Source organism: Monodon monoceros, unplaced genomic scaffold, assembly GCF_005190385.1.
Source record: "Monodon monoceros isolate NGI ecotype Baffin Bay Population unplaced genomic scaffold, NGI_Narwhal_1 Super_Scaffold_20, whole genome shotgun sequence".
NCBI classification, from domain to species: Eukaryota; Metazoa; Chordata; class Mammalia; order Artiodactyla; family Monodontidae; genus Monodon; species Monodon monoceros.
In genome coordinates this window covers 105,794,409-105,815,837 of record NW_021703777.1, presented here as the reverse complement: position 1 = coordinate 105,815,837, position 21,429 = coordinate 105,794,409, and the positions used below count along the sequence as shown (strand labels likewise).

Genomic DNA, 21,429 nt, shown 5'->3' with positions numbered 1-21,429 from the left:
GTGTTAGCATACGGTATTTGTCTTTCTCTTTCTGACTTACTTCACTCTGTATGACAGACTCTAGGTCTATCCACCTCATTACAAATAGCTCAATTTCGTTTCTTTTTATGGCTGAGTAATATTCCATTGTATATATGTGCCACATCTAATAAGCATACAAGAATTTGTTGTTGGCTTCTTTTCTCTTCAGGATTAAAAAAAAAGAAAACAGAACAAAAATATTGAAGGGTCATTTCAAAGTGACAGCTCTGACGATCTATGATCACAGTGTAAACCAATATGTTATGAAAATATATTACAAATTCAGTCCTCGGTGCCCCCTGCCGTATTTGTTTATTTTAGCATGTACTAGGTGTTGATAGTGTTAAAAAAAAAAAAAAAAGGTAGAAAAGGGACAAAGTAGGAGATTGTTTTTTCCTCAAATGTTACCTTTTTGAGCCTTTTGTGATTTCTTTTGGTCTTTATATCCCTGTTGTGTTTCTCCTCTCTTTGTTGTTTCCCAGCACCAATTTAGATATAAATATAATTAAAATACAAAACCATCTCTGTCTAAAGTCAAAGCAACGTGAGTCTTATTTTGCTTCTCTACATTATTACCAAGCTCTGCTTCTGTATCATTTACAGAGAAACACACATCATAAGCGGTCTGAAAAATCAAGACGCCTGTTTTCTAACCTGATGGGTGTGGGTGTGGGTTCATACACACCCGACACAAAGCTCGGGTTCTCCAAGCCTTCTGGTCATGTCAGCTTAGAGCAGACTTTGAGGGGGAGTTTGTTCACAGGATAGCCCTTATTCTTCCCACGTACATACATCCTTGGACCTCAACGGGCTCTTTAGACATTCAAAATAAAGGGTCCTGTAAAACCACATGAAGGCAGAGAATGTATATAGGGGTCAAATGTGCCGCCTCCAGCACTTCACCCGTTTGTCCAGGCCTATCTTTGATCGATAGTGAACAACAAAATATAGTAAGTATGTAAAAAAAAAAGTGGAGTTCAGAGGCAGGGTGTTTTTCCCACTGCTGTGAACACTTCTAGGTTAAATATGTATCATGTTCATTTCCCACCTTTATTAAAAAGACGACTGTTTGAGGACTTAGTTACCGTTGGACTTCGCTTGAGTGGAGCCCAGGTACCTTTACTTAGAGAAGGCAGAAGTCATCAAGGCCGATGTGTCTGGGTTTGTCTCTGTTTTATTCCTCATTTCCAGTCCTTCCTCTCCTCTCTTTCCTTTTGTCAAGGACCTCCAAAGAATAAGAAACATCAGAGACAGGTCTGTGAATATGTAGTGAGAAAGGGAATTAAAATAGGCATCTTAGGAAGGAGGCTGAGTTTGAGAGGGAAGCTCAAGAATATGACCTTGGCCATGGCCAAGGGAGACCATATGACGAATATGACCTTGGCCGTGGCCAAGGGTGACCATATGACCAATATGACGTTGGCCGTGGCCAAGGGGGACCATATGACCAATATGACCTTGGCCATGGCCAAGGGGGACCATATGATGAATATGACCTTGGCCGTGGCCAAGGGGGACCATATGACCAATATGACCTTGGCCTCTGAGGACCATAAAGATGCGGATGACAGTTAAAGATAGATATAAAAGCCCTGAACAAGCTATTAGCAAAAATAATCCCACAGCATGTTTTATTTAGTTTTAAACCGTTTATTTACTTAACAATTACATAGTACTTATTATATCCCAGTCCCTGTTCTGAGCACTTTGAAACGGACTTGTTTAAAAGAATAACATTATAAAAATTTTTAAAGGAGTGACACATGATGGTTCAGAAGTTGTTCTTTCAGGAAGTCTAGGAGAGTTCAATTTTTTGTTTTGTTTTGGTTTATAAAAATATTTATTTATTTTGGCTGTGCCGGGCTTTAGTTGTGGGATGCGTGCGGGATCTAGTTCCCCAACCAGGGATGGAACCTGGGCCCCCTGCATTGGCAGCGCGGAGTCTTACCCGCTGGACCACCAGGGAAGTCCCTAGGAGAGTTCAGTTTTTTGAAACAGACAATTTTCTGACTAGCTACCAATTACAATTACACTTTCTCTTCTGTTTCCATATCTTATGGCTACCCTACCTTGTTTTACCTTGCTAATTGTAATTTATATCATTACTCCTCAAACTTTTTTTTTTTAAACAAACTTTTTAGAACTAGAGAAGAGACTAGTGGGCATGAATAGAAATTGTCTGCTTGCAGTTTCTTTGAAGTATTTTGTCCTAAAAATTCGTGTGATTTTTGCATTCTACTCCATACACAGTTTACATTTGTTTTAATATAAAAATCCTGTTTTTAATTACTTTTTTTGTCCTGGACTTCATGTACCTCATCACCGTGTAGTTAGGGGGATATAAAACCTTGGTTTGAAAAGAACTAATTTTTTAAAAAGTACTAACTTACATGATTTTGAGTTCATATCATTATATTTGGGTACATTGATCACCAAAAAATAAGTATAAGGGAAAAAAAAGTCTAAGGCTTACTGGATCTCTTGCATTTACTCTCTTTTCTCTCCTTCTGCCTGCCTTTTGGTTATATCACATACAGCTGGTTATAACATGGTGGTACTGAGTTGCTGATTTCAAAGTTCCTTGGGAAGCTGGCTAGCTTTATCCCCCCCAAATCCAAAAAAAAGAATATCGTGTTCATACTCTAACCCTAGGTGGAATTATCCGATAAATATAAACTGCTTGTCAGCAGAACCCATTCTCATTTGTAGGAAAATAACTTTAGGTTAATTTCCTATTAGGAAGCGTATTAGGTTTTACATTTCCCTCAGTATGTGTTTCGGGATAGGGTGTGGGGTGCAGGTGTGTAGGTGTAGTTAGTTGTAGGAAAAGCAAGGGAAGCTAATACCTATCATTTTGTTCCACTCATTGTGTCTGATAAAAATGTTGAAAGAGCTTTTAAGGAATACTGGGTTTACGTACCTGTTTATATGTTTGTATCCTTATAAATAACAACAAACACTCAACATAGTGCTTATACTATATACCAAGCACTTCTCAGTATTATATACGAATGCATTTATTCCTCACAACAACACTTATTTCATTTTCATTCTGATTTTACAGAATAATAATTAAATAACTTCCTCAAGGACATATAGCTAGCGAGTGGCAGAATTACTGTATCCATGAAGTCTGATACCAGAATCATTTTAGCTGTGTTTATAAAAGTTATTTATAAAAGTTTAAAAATTTTAAGGATATACTGCGTAGAGCCTCCAGAATATAGTTAAGTGTTCAATAAATACTCATTAAATGAATGATGTGAAATGTGTCTAAAGTAGCACAGGAGTTGGTAGAGAGGCACACACTTCTAGGAATCTTTGGAAACGGGATCTTAAAACAACAATAAGCTATTTAGAAAACACAGATCCACTTTCTTCTCATGTAATGACCTAAGCCACATCATGTATGTACGTGCAAAACGGTTATAGTACTGACCCAGCATGGGGAATGGGTCCATTTATTTCACCTGTTCATTTGTTTAGTCGCTCAGAAGTATATTCAGAGCCTCCTGCGGAGACAGCCATAGTTTGATGCACAGATGGGGAAAACACGGTCTCTTTTTTCCAAGCAGTGTACAAGGCTCAGGCAGGAAACCATTTGTACAACCTCACTATAAAGCAAAGTGAAGAATATCTTAAGTACCATGTTAAAAGTACAAATGAAATGTTGTAAATTCAAAGAAGAAAGATTTCTCAGAGCAATAAAAGTTAAGAGAATATTCCATGAGAGAGAGGTATCTGAAATATGAGTAGAATTTTAATAGGAAGAGTCAAATTAAATACCCAGCATAGGAACTAGCATGTAGCAGGTGCTAAGTAAATGGTAGTTCCCTCCTTTCTTCTTAAGCAGTGAAACCAAATCCAGCTAGTTTGTATTTTTTGTTCTGTCAGATTACTCCCACACAGAATCACTAGTTCAGCCTTCTCAGTGTACTCAGAACATGGACTAGAGTGGAGAGCAAGGTTTCAAGCTTGTCTGCTTAGAGACATGTGATTGAAAGCAGGCTACTTCTCTGCATCCCAGAGATAAGATCCCAGGACAAATCGCATTTTTTAGGTACCTGAACAGTCACTTCACCTCTCCAACAAAGGGATTAAAGGAGACAATTCAGACAATTCCATCTCTAATTATGATTTTCAAGTTCAAATTTCTGCAAAGTTTTCCAAGTTCTTCTGAGTTGGCCTGGTTTTTCTTTTCAAAACTGAGCAGCCCCCCTGCAGAACCTGAGGCTTGGAGAGGTATCAGAGTGTCAGAGTGAGGGAGGCAGCGAGTTGGAGAAACTTCCCTGTGATTCTGATACGTCAAGAATCACCACTGTAGGCACCCCTGCTGCCCCCACCTCCCCAGACCCAAGAAAAAAATCCCAGAGTATGAAATTTGGGGTCTGCTGTGACCAAAAGAAGCAGTATTTCTCGCTTTAAAAAAAAGGGAGATTTGATGGTAACTCTGCTAAGGTGAACTTCCAGCTTCCAAAAAGCAGCTGCCAGTGGTTCTGCTTCAGTGGGAGAGAGTGGATCCGCAGAATGCCCTAGGTCCCATTGTATGCAGTGCTTTTGGTGAATTGATGATATAAAGGAATTAAAAGAATACTCATTAAATTTGAAAGTGATAAGAGATCAAAAAAGGAGATTTTAGACTATTCTTTTAAAAACAGTAAAACCTCAGATGATCTCCTGTAAACTCTCTGTTAAGAGAAAGATTAAAGACCTTTCTCTGAGAGTTGAGAAATAGTTTGTCCTAACTTCAAAGTCAAATTAACATCCACTTTGAAGGCAACACTTCTTAAGCCATTCCCATATGCTCAAGGCCTTCAGTATCTTTTAAGATCCAAATGAAATTCATAAACATTTTAAATAGTAAAAAAAAAAAAGCAGCATACTTAAAGGGCATCTTCTGTATACTCACCTAATTTGCATACCGGCTAATATAATTACAGCCACTGAATGCATATGCTGGGTGTTAAACCTGGGAATGTGTCTTTGCACATGGTAATGGCCTTTTAAAGCCAGATTAGCTATGTAAAGAAACTCATGTGGCTCTTTTCTGTTCAGAAGCACTTTCCCCCAAATCTAAATCTAAGTTTTTATTTTGCATTTTTATGTGTGCGTCTTAGCCCTTCTTTTCTGTACCCGAGGTAAGAGATATAAACAAAGAGGTGTCATCTGGGACTAGGATTAGGTACAATCTTCAGGTGTTTTTTTTTTTTTAATTTTTTTTTTTTATTGCGGTACGCGGGCCACTCACTGTTGTGGCCTCTCCCCATGCAGAGCACAGGCTCCAGACGCGCAGGCTCAGCGGCCATGGCTCACAGGCCCAGCCGCTCCGTGGCATGTGGGATCCTCCCTGACCTGACCAGGGCACGAACCTATGTCCCCTGCATCGGCAGGCGGACTCTCAACCACTGCGCCACCAGGGAAGCCCCTTCAGGTGGTTTTTACAGTTATAGGGCAGTGTGCTCCAGGGAGTGTGAGCTCAAGAAACAATTTGGTGGCACTCTCATTTTCTGTGGAATACAACTAATCCAGAACAGCTTGACCTTGGAGCCCAGAGGACTCAACTTGATGAAGAGCTTAGCTGGAGCTGAAGGGGCAGAGACCAAATGAATCATATCAAGTAGGACCATTATGGGGCTGAAGATGATTTCTAATTAATCTTTGATCCTCTGAGGTATCACATTTCCCAAATCTATGTGTCCATAAGGGAGCCAGTGAAAATCTGAAAGTAGCAATTTACCTAATCCTTGAACACCATGGCAGGCCTTCTACTTATGAAGGGCTGTCATTTTCCATTCTACACAAAAACAATTGTCTACCATTCTCCTGACCAAAGTGATATTATAATGAGGGCAAACGAAATAATTTTAAAGTCTTATTTTGATGCCTGTTTTACTAGCAGCATATTTACTCTTTCAGGAGCTCCTCAGGATGTACTACCTTAATGCCTGTTTTCTCAGATGCTGAAATCTTGAGAAAAGTTAACAAACTGACTTCTGTTAAATGGATCTGAAAAATAAATACTGTTTCATTCTAGAGCTTAAGTATTAATGACATCACGCATTTGCTTGCCTTTCTATTTCTCTTGAAGTCGAATGTCCTATGAATCTGAAAACTCTACCTCTCTGTTGTTCTTTTTAATAGGCATGTCCAGACATCCTCCAGCTCCCGAGATCCCTACCTTCTATCCCCTGTCTCCGGGTGGTGTTGGACAGATTACCCCACCTCTTGGCTGGTAAGATCCTTCCTGCAACATTTAGCCAGGCGTTTGAACACGTGTTCTTCTACTTCCCATTCATGGAAATTAGCTTTATGAATGATAACACTGGAGTTGAAGAAACTTCACATCAACAAGCAAGGTGCTAACTTTATTTCATTTCAATTTAAAAGATTAAAAAACATACAGACTTTGAAATGGATTGAATGCGTTTGCTAATATGTGTAGAAAATGGCTGTGTAGCATTTGCTTTGAAGCTTATAGTTTTATGGATTCAATTTGTGGCTTTGGGCATTTGCTATGCCTGTACAAAGTGTTTAGTGTGGATTTTTCTTTTCTAGTTCTTTATGAACAACTTATATTTTTGAAACATAACCTTAGATGTATTGAATATCGATCTTTGCTTATAAATGGGCAAGTGAGATAAATGACAGATAACTAGGGAGAAATGCAAGTGCAAAAGCATCTTTTGAATTTTAATAAAATAAGCGCCAGTTTGAGTTCAGAGGCGTGAAAAACTGATGTTTGGACTTCTCTTTGCAGAATCCAAATGCTCTCTATTTTGTTATTTCTGAAAAATCCGTAACATTCCTTTCAAATTTTTTTAATTGTAAAGGTAAAGGAAAAGAAATGTATTTAGGGGAGAAAGAATCACTGCATGTGATGTAGCCTATTTTTGTCATTTTATTGTTAGCGCGCAGCTTTCCCTGTTCCCACTTCCCTTCCTCTCCTCTCCCCACCGCTCACTCCATGGACAGAGCACTGCAACTTCAGCAGATGTTTTCTCTCCTTTCTTCATCTGGCTCTCAGTCCCCACAGCTCCCACGTCAAGGCCCCAGTTTCCCTACCTTGACATCCTTAGATTATCTCTTCTTCATAAGGAGGCTCATCCTGCCATGGAAATTCCAGCTTTCCCTCTTCTCTTTGCATTAAATCTCTCAGTCAGTAACTCTGTCTGAATTTAATTGATTATGCAGATATTTTCAAAGCTACAGCAGTTATTCTCTCTGAACTTAGCTGCTCAGGGGCAATAATCCTGGGCCGAGTTGCATCAGTGGCATCTGGAAATAAAGACCGTGTAAATGCGAAGTGTGAGATGTAGGAAAAGCAGAGGGAGAGATGGAATTCTCAGAGGAGAGAGAAAATAACTCCGATGAGTCGATCTTTTATTTCTTCCCTGTAGCATGGATATATAAGGGGGGGGGGAAGTGCAGTGTTTTAAAAACTTTGTTCATTTTTATGTAAATATAAACTTTTATTTCCTTCTTTCTTCCCTTCCCTGAAATGCTCAAAGATTCTGATAAAGAATCTACTAACCTAAAAGGAGTATCTCACCATTCTCAGGTTCTGTTATATTCAGTAAAAACATTGTTTACCTGTTGTTCAAAGCATTCGTGGGGATGGGAGAGGGGAAGGGATAGACGACAGGTCGTTCATGGACGGCGGTGGGAGATTTCCTTCAAGGCAGACGATGCTTTGGTTGGGCGGAGGGTGTCCAGGAAGGGAAGGAGACGGGTGACTGAAGCAATGCCCCGGTAACACTCCCCCCAAATTCTGGTTTGAGTTCCTCCCCTCCTGAAACTCTTACTGCTGGTTGGTAAGTCATGCTTTGTCATTGATGGGTTCCTTTCTTCTGTGACCTCAGGCAAGGTCAGCCTGTATATCCCGTCACGGGAGGCTTCAGGCAACCCTACCCATCCTCCCTGTCAGTCGACACTTCCATGTCCAGGTAGGTGGAGGTGGAACCGGGCGCTCCAGGACAGGCTGCCCTTCCTGCGCTTGCAGCTCGCGCGCCTCTGCTTGCCTCTCGGTCCTGGCCGGGCGGGTGCACGGCTCGGCCTGCGCGTCTGTCTGCGCAGGGTGCCTGGCTCCCACACTAGGCGTCCCGGAGGGTCCTCCCCCAGCAGCGCCAGCCACGCCCACCAGGGGGATGGACTCGGCCGCCCCGGGAACCCGTGTCTCCCTCCAGAAGACTTCGCTGTCACCTGACTGTGGGACGGGAAACGTCCCCAGAGGGGACATTATCAGAAGAGCTTGTTCGATTCAAAATATGATGGGGGTGGGGTCGGGGGGGCGGAGAATAGAGACTGGTTTGATCTGAGTTTTCTAATTTGCTCTCTATGAGGAAAGTTGTATCAGTTTCACGTGCCAGTGTTTGAAAACGCCCAGATAGTCTAGAGCCTTCGGGACCAAGGCCGTCGGAAGAGAAGGGACGGTGCTCACAGGCTGTCAGGCCATACGGGGCTGCGTGTCCTAGTGTGTGAATCAGGCCCCGTGTGGACACGTTGGTGCAAGCGAAGCTCTGTGAGGTCTGCTGTGCCACACCGCTGTGTGTAATGCTTTTGCCCCTGGAAAGGATGGCTTCTGTGCCCTGTGCTTTGATGTACACACACATTTGTGGTGTGTCATCTGCGTGTTCAATGTGGCTTTTTCAAGGGAGCTAGCATTAACGTGCTAGAAGTCAAACTGTTGGGTTAGTAACTGGTTGTGAATCTTTACTTTTTTACATCGGTATGAAATTCGCAGTTTTCTGTGGCGAATTTCAGCTTTTAAAGAAACGTTATTTTTTCAGTAGGTTGTAAATCTAGCTGATTGCGAGAGGATGAAATTAATATCCTTCCCCCCAAATCTCTCTGTACACTTTTTTTTTTTTTTTTTAACATTGTAAGAATTGTGTGACGACGGGATTTTCTCACGGGCAAATAACCAGCATCATGTATTTTTGCAAATGGTACAGTTACCAGAGCGTTATGATTTGATCAAATGTTTGTATTTTTCCCATGCCTCCTTAATTTTTAAAAATTTGTTTCTGAAATATTACATATCCAAGCAGAGTCCCTTCTTTCCTTCCCAGAAGAAGGAATTAACTGTACAGGCGGCGATGAAAAGACCTGAGAAAGTTGTTTTTGTTGAATTAAATTGTTGACTTTAAAAGAGCTTGAGAAACAAAAATTTCTAAAGCGTATCCAAATTTATCCAAAGAGCCTGTTGAAAGTTCTGTCTTCATTTGTTTTATTTTTCTTGCATGGCTGTTTCCCTCCTTTGTGTTGGATGGTAGTTGGATGTTTTAAGATTTGTTTAATGCTCTACAAGTATACTCTGGGAAAAAGCCTTCATTTTAGCATACGTAGTTTTTACCTTGAAGCAGAACTGTATCCTTCCCTTTAATTAAATCCTTCCCCTTAATTTTGTTATCAGTTTTCCATTAGACCAGATCTCTCAAACACTACTTTCTTTATGTGTAGAAAATTATTTGGGGTGATGTTGATGGTGACCTTATTAAATTGGGGACTGAACAAATCTTCCTGTCCCCTGTCTTCTCAATTGTTCTCTCCTAGTAGTAGGAAAAAAGCCAACAGGAGAAGAAGACTCTTAATGTGAAGGTTTGCTTAGGAATGTAGACAGAGAGTTTAAAATGTGATGTCTTTAGATTTTTTAATCATTTAAAAAGCTAAATCTTCATATAGTGTTACATTTCCAGTTATTGTTCTTGAAATTCTTCTCTGAAAACTGCTTTGCAAGAAAAGTGACTCTTTTTTTTTTTTTTTTTTTTTTAATCCTATGGCCTAGAGCCCTCCCAGGAGAAATGCCAGATTGTACCATTAGCTTGAAAAAAAATCTGTGAGGTGGCACGTAATTATAAATATTTTCCACCTGAATACAGAAAGGAAAGAAATTAATCATCGGGCTGCTCTAACTTAGAGCTAATACTCCTGCGTATGAAGGTGTGTTTTCGCTCTCAACCAATAGCAGCCAGCGGGTTGTTTGGAAATTCTGTCTAGCTTTTGCTACAGCGGTACATTTTGTTTTCTTGTCTTTCCTTCTTTTAGGTTTTCTCCTCATATGATTCCTGGTCCTCCTGGTCCCCACACAACTGGCATCCCACATCCAGCTATCGTAACGCCTCAGGTCAAACAGGAACACCCGCACGCTGACAGCGACCTAATGCACGTGTAAGTGTGCCCCTGTCTTCACCCGCGAGTGCCTTACGGTACTAAGGACTTAAACCACACAGTTTCTCCTCTTTCGCTGTTGTTGAATCTGCCCCCTGTCTGTCATTACGGAAATCGGTGTAGCCCCGCCTCAAAAGCTCTGTCCTCAAAAGCAGCTTGATTCTCACTGCTCTGGTTCTGGGTCTGAGATTGAAGAGAGGAGCACAGACCTCAAAAGATCAAGGGAAACTCACCGAAGGGGGGTGATCTTCAGAGCATAGCGTGAGTAACTTGAGCGGTTTAGCCATTTACTACAAGGCTTTAATCGGGTTCCGATTCTTGAGGAGCACAGGAGCGAAGTTGATTGGAGGGTTCAGTGCATTTCCTTCTGCAAAGGCAGTCGCCCTGCATCGAGGCTTCAAGAGCACAGAATTCAAGGGAAAGGGGCAAACCAAGCCCAGGATTTCCTGTCAGGCCAGGGTTATCCCAGGCTGTTACAGCAGGGCTAGATTGTCCGAAGAGATTAGTAGTTGAGTTTCTTAATCTAGGGTTTGTACTGGGATGGGAGGATGGATGGGGTGGCAGGGAGCACGTGATCATCCATAAAACCCCCGCAAATACAGGCAAAACCAGTGTGCGTGTGTTTGGGGGAGAGAGTCTAAGGTTTCATTAGCTTCTCAGAGGGGCCGTTGACCCCAAAAAAGTTAAGAACCTCAGTTCTGGAGGAGGACTGACCCCCCGCACTATATGTTCAGCTTTTCCCGAGGTGACCAAGGAGCATCTAAAAGCTTAGATGGAGCATCTTCACAAGCCCATTTCCATGTTGTGTTCACCCCTTCTATAGCTATAGGTAAACTTCCTCAAACCAAAGGATCCTTATCCACAAGGAGTTGATGGGGTGCTCTTCTAAGTTGATGGTGTTCTGGGGGCTTACAGAGAGCCCAGAGGGTGGTCCCAGCCTGAGCTGGACTTGTGGTATAAGCAGATGCTCTGCTTCTCTCCTGCCATGTCTTCCTTATTGGGCTCACCTCTTCCCCACCCCCGCCCTTTAGGAAGCCTCAGCATGAACAGAGGAAGGAGCAGGAGCCCAAGAGACCTCACATCAAGAAGCCTCTGAATGCCTTTATGTTATACATGAAAGAAATGAGAGCGAATGTCGTAGCTGAGTGCACCCTAAAGGAAAGTGCCGCTATCAACCAGATTCTAGGCAGAAGGGTAAGTAGTGGGATGGTATGTAGGTGTTCATGGTAACCACGGAACTTCTTCTTCGGTAACATCTGCCCAAATGCACTTACATGCCAGGTAGTCATAGAATCATTGTATAGTCACCAGCCACCGCCATTTGGGGAGTAACAGAGAGAGCACGACAGCCTTTAGGAGGAGTAAATGATACAATGCCTTGTAAGCAACTGAGATGGTACCTGGCACATAGAAAACTTCCTGAAAATGATAACTATTTGTCCTATTATCATTCTTTAAACAAATATGTCTTGAGTGTCTTTTAGGTACCAGGCACTGTGGTAGGCATTAGATAATTATTGCTGAATAATATAGATGTAGTGCTTGCCCTCGCAGAGCTTGACGTTTTGTGACAGGATACAGATATTAGACGAATAATTACCCAGTATATATATAATTAAAATTGTGATAAATATTGTATGAAGAGCAAGGATCTGAGAAAGAGCCACAGGGTGGCTGGGGAAGGGCCCACTGAGAACGTAGTTGAGGCCTGAGAGCTGCCTGGGGTTAGCCATGTGATGAACGGGGTGAGGTGAAGCTGTGTGTGTGTGTGTGTGTGTGTGTGTGTGTGTCCCCGAGTGCGTGTGCGTGCGTTGCGTGCGTGCATGCGTGTGTTTTGTGCGTGCGAGAGTGCGTGCGTTGCGTGCCTGTGCGTGTGTTGTGTGTGCGTGCGTTGCGTGCGTTGCATGTGTGTGCGTGCGTTGCGTGCGTGTGCGCGTGCGTTGCGTGCGTGTGCGTGCACGGTCTGAAGCAGGAAACCACTTAGCCCACTCAGGGGGCTACAGAAAGGCCTGCGGGACCAGCCACGCTTCTGGGTGAACCCTGTCAAGCACATGTGGTCGGCTGCACCTTGCAAGACATAAGCAGATCGTTCCACCTCGAAGCTTTAAATGGAAGAATTGGCACAGGCCTGAGAAGTCTTTCTAGACAATTGCTCTCTGATTCTTAACGTGTACATGGGCCAGGGTTCTCGACTGCCTCTCTTTTTGTTGTTGTTGTTGCTTCTTTCACCCACGCGAAGATATTTTTCTGAGCACCTGTCATGTACCAGGACCTGGACTTACAGCTAGGTCAGACACTCAGATTTCTTTGTCCAGCCACCAGCCCAGAGGCTAGTCAAGTCCTTCCCAGTACTTTTCTCAGGATTGAAATGGGTATAGCTGGGTATCTGACGGGTGGTGGAGAACATTTGAATTTTTCTAATTCAAATTGCATTTTTCTGTAACTACATTGTAATTTTAGAAATGCTTCATCTTAACTTGTTGATGCTCTTCATATATGTGTGGTAGCTTTTTTTTTTTTTTTAATTTATTTATTTTTGGCTGCGTTGGGTCTTCATTGCTGCCTGCGGGCTTTCTCCAGTTGCGGCGAGCGGGGGCTACTCTTCGTTGCGGTGCGTGGGGCTTCTCTTGTTGCGGAGCACGGGCTCTAGGCGCGTGGGCTTCAGTAGTTGTGGCACGAGGGCTCAGTAGTTGTGGCTCATGGGCTCTAGAGCGCAGGCTCTTTAGCTGTGGTGCACGGGCTTAGTTGCTCTGGGGCATGTAGGATCTTCCCGGATCTGGGATCGAACCCGTGTCTCCTGTGTTGCCAGGTGGATTCTTGACCACTGGAGCCACCAGGAAAGTCCCGGTAGCTTCTTAAAATATGACCCTGTGTATTTGTTTTTGCAACCTCTCAAGAAATTCATGATTTGCAAATGAACATTCAGGAGAAGGAGGGTCTTGACAACCTTTGTGAGACCTAGAGATCATGTTTTAGCTGCTGTTGATAATTTTTGTCATGTTTGTTACAAACCTAATACATTTCAGCATTCATAACAGAAAACATTTAGGAGATTACCAGTCCACGTGAGGAAGCAGATGGAGGAAAGCAGGCGTTCTTGTATTATCGATTCCTGTTGGAGAGCATAAAAATGCAGCAATTTCCAATCTGCAAGACACCGGGGTTTCAGGGGTGGGATGCAGTGGTAGATTATAGCTCTTTTGGTGCCCTGTGTACAGTACTCTATCTCCCTATGGATTCTTAAACACTTAATAACAATAATTACAATGATTTCCAAAGCCAGATCATAGCAGATGCGTGATTCCCATCATTTTTTGAAGAATTCCTCCTTGAAAGCTTAAAGGCTGATGACCATTTTCCCTGACCCTTTAAAAGAAGAAGTCAGAGGAAAAGACGGGTTCTTATTTCCGCTTGTGTAAAACTCTTAGATTTTTTGTTTGTTTGTTTGTTTGTTTCTTTTTTGAGTTACCTAAAGGCCCATGGTCCTCCAGTGGGAATTATTTTCCTGCTCTATAGAGTTAAGAATATATGAATGTATGCTTCCTATTTTTAATGCACATTTCCAACAGTTGCTACTTTCTCAGCTCCCTTAACAATCCCCAGATCAGAGCATGTGTCCTAAAGGATGGTTCTCATTTAAGGTCTCTCTCTGTTTTTAATTTGGACACCTGTTTCTATTTATAGGTCTCTGAGATCTTTGATTAAGATCAGGTTTTCTATCCTTTCATAACTCCGCCTCTGGCAGGGTAGTCCTTGCGAGTTCTTTAAAGTTCCCAGCTTTAAAATCATGAAGTTTTACACTGGGATAATTAGAATTCTTAATAGTGGGCCTGAAATTCATCCTAGAACATTTGATCTTCTGATTTTTATTCACTTCTACTGTATTTCTAGCATAGAAATGTTCATTCATATGAATGCATCAAAGTTTTCTACTTCGTTTTCTAAATAATAATAACACAAATATTACTTGAAAATAAGCCTTTCGTTTTCAGACCTTCCGGGCTACTAAAGGAAGTCCAATTATTGCATATTTATTGTCAGAATGTCTCTTCAAATTAAATGGGTATTTTCCCAAAAACTTGGTGAATCTTTCAGTAAGCAGAAGAGATGGAAAAGCATTTTTAGTCAGTTGTGTTTCAGAAACTCTTGTAAAGAAAGATCATCTTTCTAGTCTGCATCAGACTTTATTCTTGTTTCCAGTGCAAAACTTTAATACATAGTTTCACCTACTGTTTTACTCTGGTAAATGATGTTTCATTTGTGAGTAAAGTTTGTGAATTCGAAATAATATCAAGGAACTAAAAGGAATCTAAGGTAAGCAAGTAAACAGTTTAGTTTGTGGTCTGCTTTCTTTTCTCCTTGAACTTCGCTGTTTTGTTAGCTGGGGTCTTGTCAACCTAAGTTTCCTGCTGTAACTGAAAAATTCGTGCTTGTTTATTAACTGCTTGTTTTGGGTAGAAGACCCAACCTCCATACGTATTTGGGAGATGAGTTCTATTTACAATGCCAGATTTTCTCAGCAAGTTATAAAACTGCCATAAATTACATAAAATTATACTTTAAATTATTTAAGCTTTTTTATACTATAAAATATATTTACAAATAACTATATTTATAAAAAAGATACCTTTATACTGACATACTGCAGTAGGAGGAGAGAGATTATTTATCAAATGAATAAACAGATGTACAAAGTAAGACTTCTATCCTTACCTTTTTTCCTCTTAGCCTCTCGTTTTTTTTGTTCCTTTTTGATAACACTTTGCCTCTTGCTGATCATGTTAGCACCAGAACTGTCTAAACACTGATGATCAGTCTTTTTTAAAAAAAACAGTGTAGGCCGATCTTTTCCGCTGTGCCCAGTTCGGCTTTTTCTCCCTGTGAAGGTCTCGAGGTCAGTACCTCAGGTTTAGAAAAGCTGTCAGTTGACAGAGGCAGTGTGACTTTTCCCGCCTAAACTTCCACTGCTCCCCAGACGTGCCTCCTTAGGCTCCACTTGACTAATTGTGATTACTCTGTTAGTACAAAGAATTGTGTCTCAGGTAACTTTTCCCAGGTGTTTGGGGGGTTTTTTGTTTTTTTTTTTCCTGCCACCTCCCAATCTCCTCTCCCCCCTCCGCCCTTTTTTTTTTTTTTAAAAAGAAAAGCATATTTCCTGATTTGCCTTTAGACTCAGGCCAAGTCCCGCTGTGTCATGCATCTTAACTTTACACTCTGCACGTGTAAAGCAATTAAAAATGAAATCATCTCTATCCAGCACAGAGGCCCTGGCCTTCAAGGGGCTTTTCAAAGGAAATGGAATTGGTTGCCTTGCCTGTAAGCCCCACAGCCTCTGGACGGGAGGATGGATGGGAGGATGGAAGGAGGCCGAAGGTGCTTTAGTGCTCTCCTTGAGATCAGGTTCTCGTTCTTCTAACAGGCAAGAGCAGCAGGTGTTCGTTTTCTTGAGGAGAGCATCCCTGCCATGCTCTGGGGGCTGCATCCTAACCACTGGATCGCTGTCCTGGAGGGCAGCCTTTTCTCGCTCACCAGCCTCTCTCCCTCACTCCTTCCTTTCCCCCAATCCAGTCACACCTTTCTTTTCTTTTTGTCTTATCATTTAAAAAAACAAGAACAGGGTAATTAAAATCAATATGCAGGGTAGAGGTGAATGAGAAAGAATCGCCCAGCCCTTAAGGGGAAGTTAGCGAAATGGGAAGCGACACACGCTAGAGCTGGGAGCCCTGGACTGGGAGCCGGGCTCACTCAGAGCGTGTGCGCGTGCATGTAGCTGCGCAGTGGTGTGGCGTCGGGTCCACCGCCTCTGTGCCGTCACCTCCAGCCAGTGGGTTCCCCAAAGTGCAGCCAGTTCTCCTGGGATGTTCTGGCAACAGATCCTGGCATTTGGGAAGTAGGGGGACGAACTTGGAAACTGCTCCCTGGGGGCCTGGGGTAAGTTGTGTGCAAACACACACAAAGTGCCGGTACAGGCTGCTAAAAATCCCAAACAGCACCTTGCCTGCATAAACTCTTCTGCTCTGTATGATAAATAAATATATGTTACCTAAAGGGAAGTGGAAAATTTGCAGGATGTCAGCTGCTACGTTCCCCAGATTAGATCCTACGGTCTCAAAGTCTAGATGGTAAAATAAACTTAGGTCATGCTCCTTGTTTTCCATCCGAAGGAAGCTAAAAAACACAGCCATAAAGTGTGCATGTTTGATTACACAGCGTTATCTGTATTCTCCCTATGGACAATTAGTGTTTAAATAAGTGTGAGGGGAGGGGGAAGAGACTGAGACAGACTGACTTTTGATGTGTTGCTTTATAGACAGGATCATATGATGAAGGTTTCAGATTCCTCACATGACAGAGTGGGAGAGTGCATGGGGGGTGAGGATATATCTGTGGAAATTACTTCATTTTGCATAAATAAATGGTGCTTGGGGCTCAGATGTCAGAATGTGCTGTAAACTATGAAAAAGGGCTAAGGTGGGTGTTGAGGTTCACCAGTGAATGTTCTCTTTAATTTGTATTGGAGAAGAGGAAGGCTGGGTGACAGGCCATTGCACTTTGGATACTTTGACAGGTTTCACGTAACGTGAGAACAGAATAGAGAAATCAAAGTTTGAGTCTCACTCCAGCCACCGAACTCTAGACGGATTTCTGCGACACGTGGTCTTCTGCCATTTAAAAATAAATCGAAGTTTAAATGCTTAATGTTTTCATTCTTCAGTGTCTGAAATATATAATACTGTTGCTGTTTTGCTTTCACTTGATTTTTTCCCCCTTCCCCTTTCTTTTTCAGTGGCATGCCCTCTCTCGTGAAGAGCAGGCTAAATATTATGAATTAGCGCGGAAGGAAAGACAGCTACATATGCAGCTCTATCCAGGCTGGTCTGCAAGAGACAATTATGTAAGCACTTTATGCACACCAACGGCTCTCTCCTCTCACTCGTTCTCCCTCTGTGTTGCTCTCGTGAAGGAAATGTGTTGTAGAGTGTATCTAATGCTGGCACCGTTCTCTATTTTTGAAAGTTAATGAACTTTATAATAAAGATTTCATGGATATATTCCATTCTGAAAGCTTTGTGCTGTCAGGTTTTTTTTGGCTATATGCTAATGAAATTTTTAAGTAAAATTTTTTAAATCGAAGAAAACCTTATCATTAAAATGTTGATGAAAAAGTTTTTTTTTGTTTTGTTTTGGTTTTTTTCTTTTCTTTTTTTTTTTTTTTTTTTTTGGTGGTACCCGGGCCTCTCACTGTTGTGGCCTCTCCCGTTGCGGAGCACAGGCTCCGGACGCGCAGGCCCAGCGGCCATGGCTCACGGGCCCAGCCGCTCCGCGGCATGTGGGATCTTCCCAGACCGGGGCACGAACCCACGTCCCCTGCATCGGCAGGCGGACTCCCAACCACTGCGCCACCAGGGAAGCCTGAAAAAGATTTTTTTTAAAGCATATAATCTCATCATGTGAAGGCGGCATTAGTAATAACTAGTTACACTACCTTCCAGTATTTTTTCTGTGCATATCTTTTTTTTTTGAACATCTTTATTGGAGTATAATTGCTTTTTACAGCGGGGTGTTGTGCATAGCTTTTTATCTTTTACTTGGATATGTGTGGGTGGGTGGCTGTGTATTACATACGCTCTTGCATCATGCTGCTTGCTCTTCTCTATAATAAGCATTTTTCTGTTACAGCCTAGTGTTTCTGTATATCACTTTTCACACGTATACAGTATTTCACTGAGTGAATGTCACAATTTACTTAACCATTTTTTCCCTGCTTTTTAGACATTGGCTTTTTTTTTTGTTAATAATTGGAAATTATCCTGCAGTGGATTGTTTTAGGACTTATTTCTACAGGATAGACTCACAGTAGTGAAACACTAGTGAAATTGCTGAGTACAGATTATAAATATTTTAAAGCCTCTTGATATATATTGTCAGATTTCTTTCCAAAATGGATTGTGTTATTTTACACTTCTTACAAACAATATATTCCAGTGACTGTTTTGCACAGACTAATTAAAACTGGGTAAAAGAAACATTTTTTTCATTTCATATTAACGTACCCTGATGCCTATTATATATTTTATTCAGATGGAGTAGGTATTATCATATTTTTAAGCTGTACTAATTTCATTGGGAAAAAAATACCTCATTTATATTGCCAATTATTTTATTACTTCAGAGTTTGAATACCTTACTCATGTAGTCTTGATACAGCAAAAACTACTGAGAAAGACTATTATAAGTGATATTAGTTGTATCATATTTTATAGAGGGGAATGATTTTGATTACTTAAGCTCTTAATTTAAAAATTTGAAGATCATTTTCATGTTTCTTGTGAGACGAGCATTCAGAGTGCCCGCTAGGACAGACTTCACATTAAATGGAATTGTCCTTTTTTAAAAGGCCGAGGCACTATGGAGAACAGTATGGAGGCTCTTAAAAAACTAGAAACAGAACTACCATACGACCCAGCAATCCCACTACTGGGCATATACCCTGAGAAAACCGTAATTCAAAAAGAGTCATGTACCACAATGTTCACTGCAGCTCTATTTACAATAGCCAGGTCATGGGAGCAACCTAAGTGTCCATCGACAGATGAATGGATAAAGAAGATGTGGTACATATATACAATGGAATATCACTCAGCCATAAAAAGAAATGAAATTGAGTTATTTGTAGTGAGGTGGATGGACCTAGAGACTGTCATACAGAGTGAAGTAAGTCAGAAAGAGAAAAACAAATACCGTATGCTAACACATATATATGGAACCTAAAAAAAAAAAAAAATGGTTCTGAAGAACCTAGGGGCAGGACAGGAATAAAGACACAAATGCAGAGAATGGACTTGAGGACACGGGGAGGGGGAAGGGTAAGCTGGGACGAAGTGAGAGAGTGGCAGGGACAGATATACACTACCAAATGTAAAAAAGATAGCTAGTGGGAAGCAGCCGCATAGCACGGGGAGATCAGCTCGGTGCTTTGTGACCACCTAGAGGGTGGGATAGGGAGGGCAGGAGGGAGACGCAAGAGGGAGGGGATATGGGGATATATGTATGCATATAGCTGATTCACTTTGTTATACAGCAGAAACACACCATTGTAAAGCAATTATGCTCCAATAAAGATGTTAAATAAATACATAAATAAATAAATAAATAATTTTTAAAAAAATAGGGCGAGGGTGAAGCCATGAATCAATATGTAAATCAGTGTGTGGCCAAGTCACTGCTGGTCAGGATTTGGAGCTTAAACGCTGGATACAACTATGACATAGGAAGTAAGAGTCCTCCTTTCGTGACTTGGGAGCAGCAGCTTCATCATCTCTCCTGAGCTGTTGTCCTGATTGTTTTGAATAACTACTTGGGTTGGCCAAAGAGTTCGTTTGGGTTGTACTGTAAGATGCTATGGAAAAACGCTAATGAACTTTTTGGCCAGCGCAATACTATATGCCAATGGTCAAGAGCTGTCTTAAATGCTTTTTGTGTTATTTTCTAGTCCTTCTGATAATCCTGTGGCATCAACAGTATTATTGTATTTTACAGATGAGGGAAATTAAATTGTCAGGAGGTTCGGTAATTGGTCCAGGGCCATGTAGTGGCTAAGCTACAGGTGACACCCAGGTCCCCCAGACTTCACAGTCTATGCCATTTCCCTCCTCCTCCAGGTGGACCAGCTCAGTCTTCCAGGACCTTTTTAGGAAGCCTGCTTTAGTTGAAGACTTTTCTCCCTGAACTGGGCTTCCATCCTCTGGGCCATAATTAGTATTTTCTGGATAGAGCCTTCGTGATGCCCTTTAAGTGGGAAGATCAGTCCCCCACCTAAAGGGTTTCAGAAGTGTCCTCCTCTAAAGGGTTTCAGAAGTGTCCTCCTCTAACCCCGTCCTGGATCTCTTTTGGATGTGGTTGGCCTTATAGGGGGAGTGGCCTTCCTTCTTTGACCTCTGGGAGAGCTTTGCTGTGCTGTGACTTTGCATAGATTTAGTGTTGCGTGTTGACTGTCTTTTTTTTTTGAAGTGTAGTTGACTTACAGTGTTAATTTCTGCTGTACAGCAAAGTGATTCAGTTATACATATATATGTATTATTTTTCATATTCTTTTCCATTACGGTTTATCACAGGATACTGAATATAGCTCCCTGTGCTATACAGTAGGACCTTGTTGTTTATCCATCCTGTATATAATAGTTTGTATCTGCTCATCCCAAATTCCCAGTCCATCCCTTCCCCATCGCCCCCTCCCCCTTGGCAACCAAAAGTCTGTTGTCTATGTCTGTGAGTCTGTTTCCATTTCATAGATATATGTTCATTTGTGTTGTATTTTATTTTTTTTCAAACTCATCCTTTTTATTTATTTATTTATTTTTGTTTTATACTGGAGTATAGTTGATTTACAATGTTGTGTTAGTTTCAGGTGTACAGCAAAGTGATTCACTTATACATATACATATAGCTATTCTTTTTCAGATTCTTTTCCCATATGTTATTGCACAGTATTGAGTAGAGTTCCTTGTGCTATACAGTAGGTCCTTGTTGCTTATCTATTTTATATATAGTAGTGTGTATATTGTTAATCCCAACCTCCTGATTTATGTGTGTTGTATTTTAGATTCCACATATATGAATGATATGTCTTTGAGTGACGTTTCTGTTTCTGATCCTTAAGGAGTGAGTTTCCACTTTTAAAAAGAGATAAAAGAAACACACGTTCTCTCCCTCTTGCTCTCTCCCCTTTTCTCCATGTGGAGAGTAGTTTTAAAGAAGAGAGTAGTTTTAAAGAAAACCGGTGTTATGTGAATTTACCTTTAAAGATTTTCCTCTGCGCAACTTTTAAAGGAAATTGTTTGCGTAACTTGATTTTAGGATCTCTTTGAATGAAGGGGAAGCCCAGCTTTGTTACTTAAAATGTCTATAACAATCAAAATAAGCCTATTAATTACTAGGGCAAACAAGTCAGTCAAGTGGTATCACTTTAGCTAAAGATATTACAGTATTCTTAAAATAAGAGTACAGGAATACAGTCTAAATAAGATGCATGCCCTATGTCTTAGCATTTCATTGTCAGAATGATATCCTGATGCTCACTGCAATCATATTAAATATATGTCTCAATGATTTAATATCAAGTTGTCCTATTCTATGGCATTGTAGATTTTATAACTTCAGTTTGTTTTTATAACTTTCATTTTTTATAACTGGTTTTCATAAATCAGTGCACATATTTTCTTAGGTGTATTATTTATATTG

At 41.2% G+C, this 21,429-nt stretch overlaps 1 protein-coding gene across 7 annotated transcripts in view; it reads left to right on the top strand.

Moving 5' to 3' along the window:
• The window catches only part of LEF1 (lymphoid enhancer binding factor 1), a 119,217-nt gene that overhangs the window by 80,288 nt on the left and 17,500 nt on the right, over positions 1 to 21,429 (top strand). For 4 of the 7 annotated variants that reach the window (XM_029235838.1, XM_029235832.1, XM_029235836.1 and 1 more), the window contains exons 5-9: positions 6,163 to 6,253; positions 7,881 to 7,964; positions 10,066 to 10,188; positions 11,220 to 11,382; positions 16,976 to 17,083. In XM_029235838.1, the coding sequence (XP_029091671.1) occupies positions 6,163 to 6,253; positions 7,881 to 7,964; positions 10,066 to 10,188; positions 11,220 to 11,382; positions 16,976 to 17,083 (569 nt within the window). The remainder of the gene's footprint in view (positions 1 to 6,162; positions 6,254 to 7,880; positions 7,965 to 10,065; positions 10,189 to 11,219; positions 11,383 to 16,975; positions 17,084 to 21,429) is intronic. The other 3 variants (XM_029235839.1, XM_029235837.1, XM_029235835.1) reach the window with 1 other exon arrangement.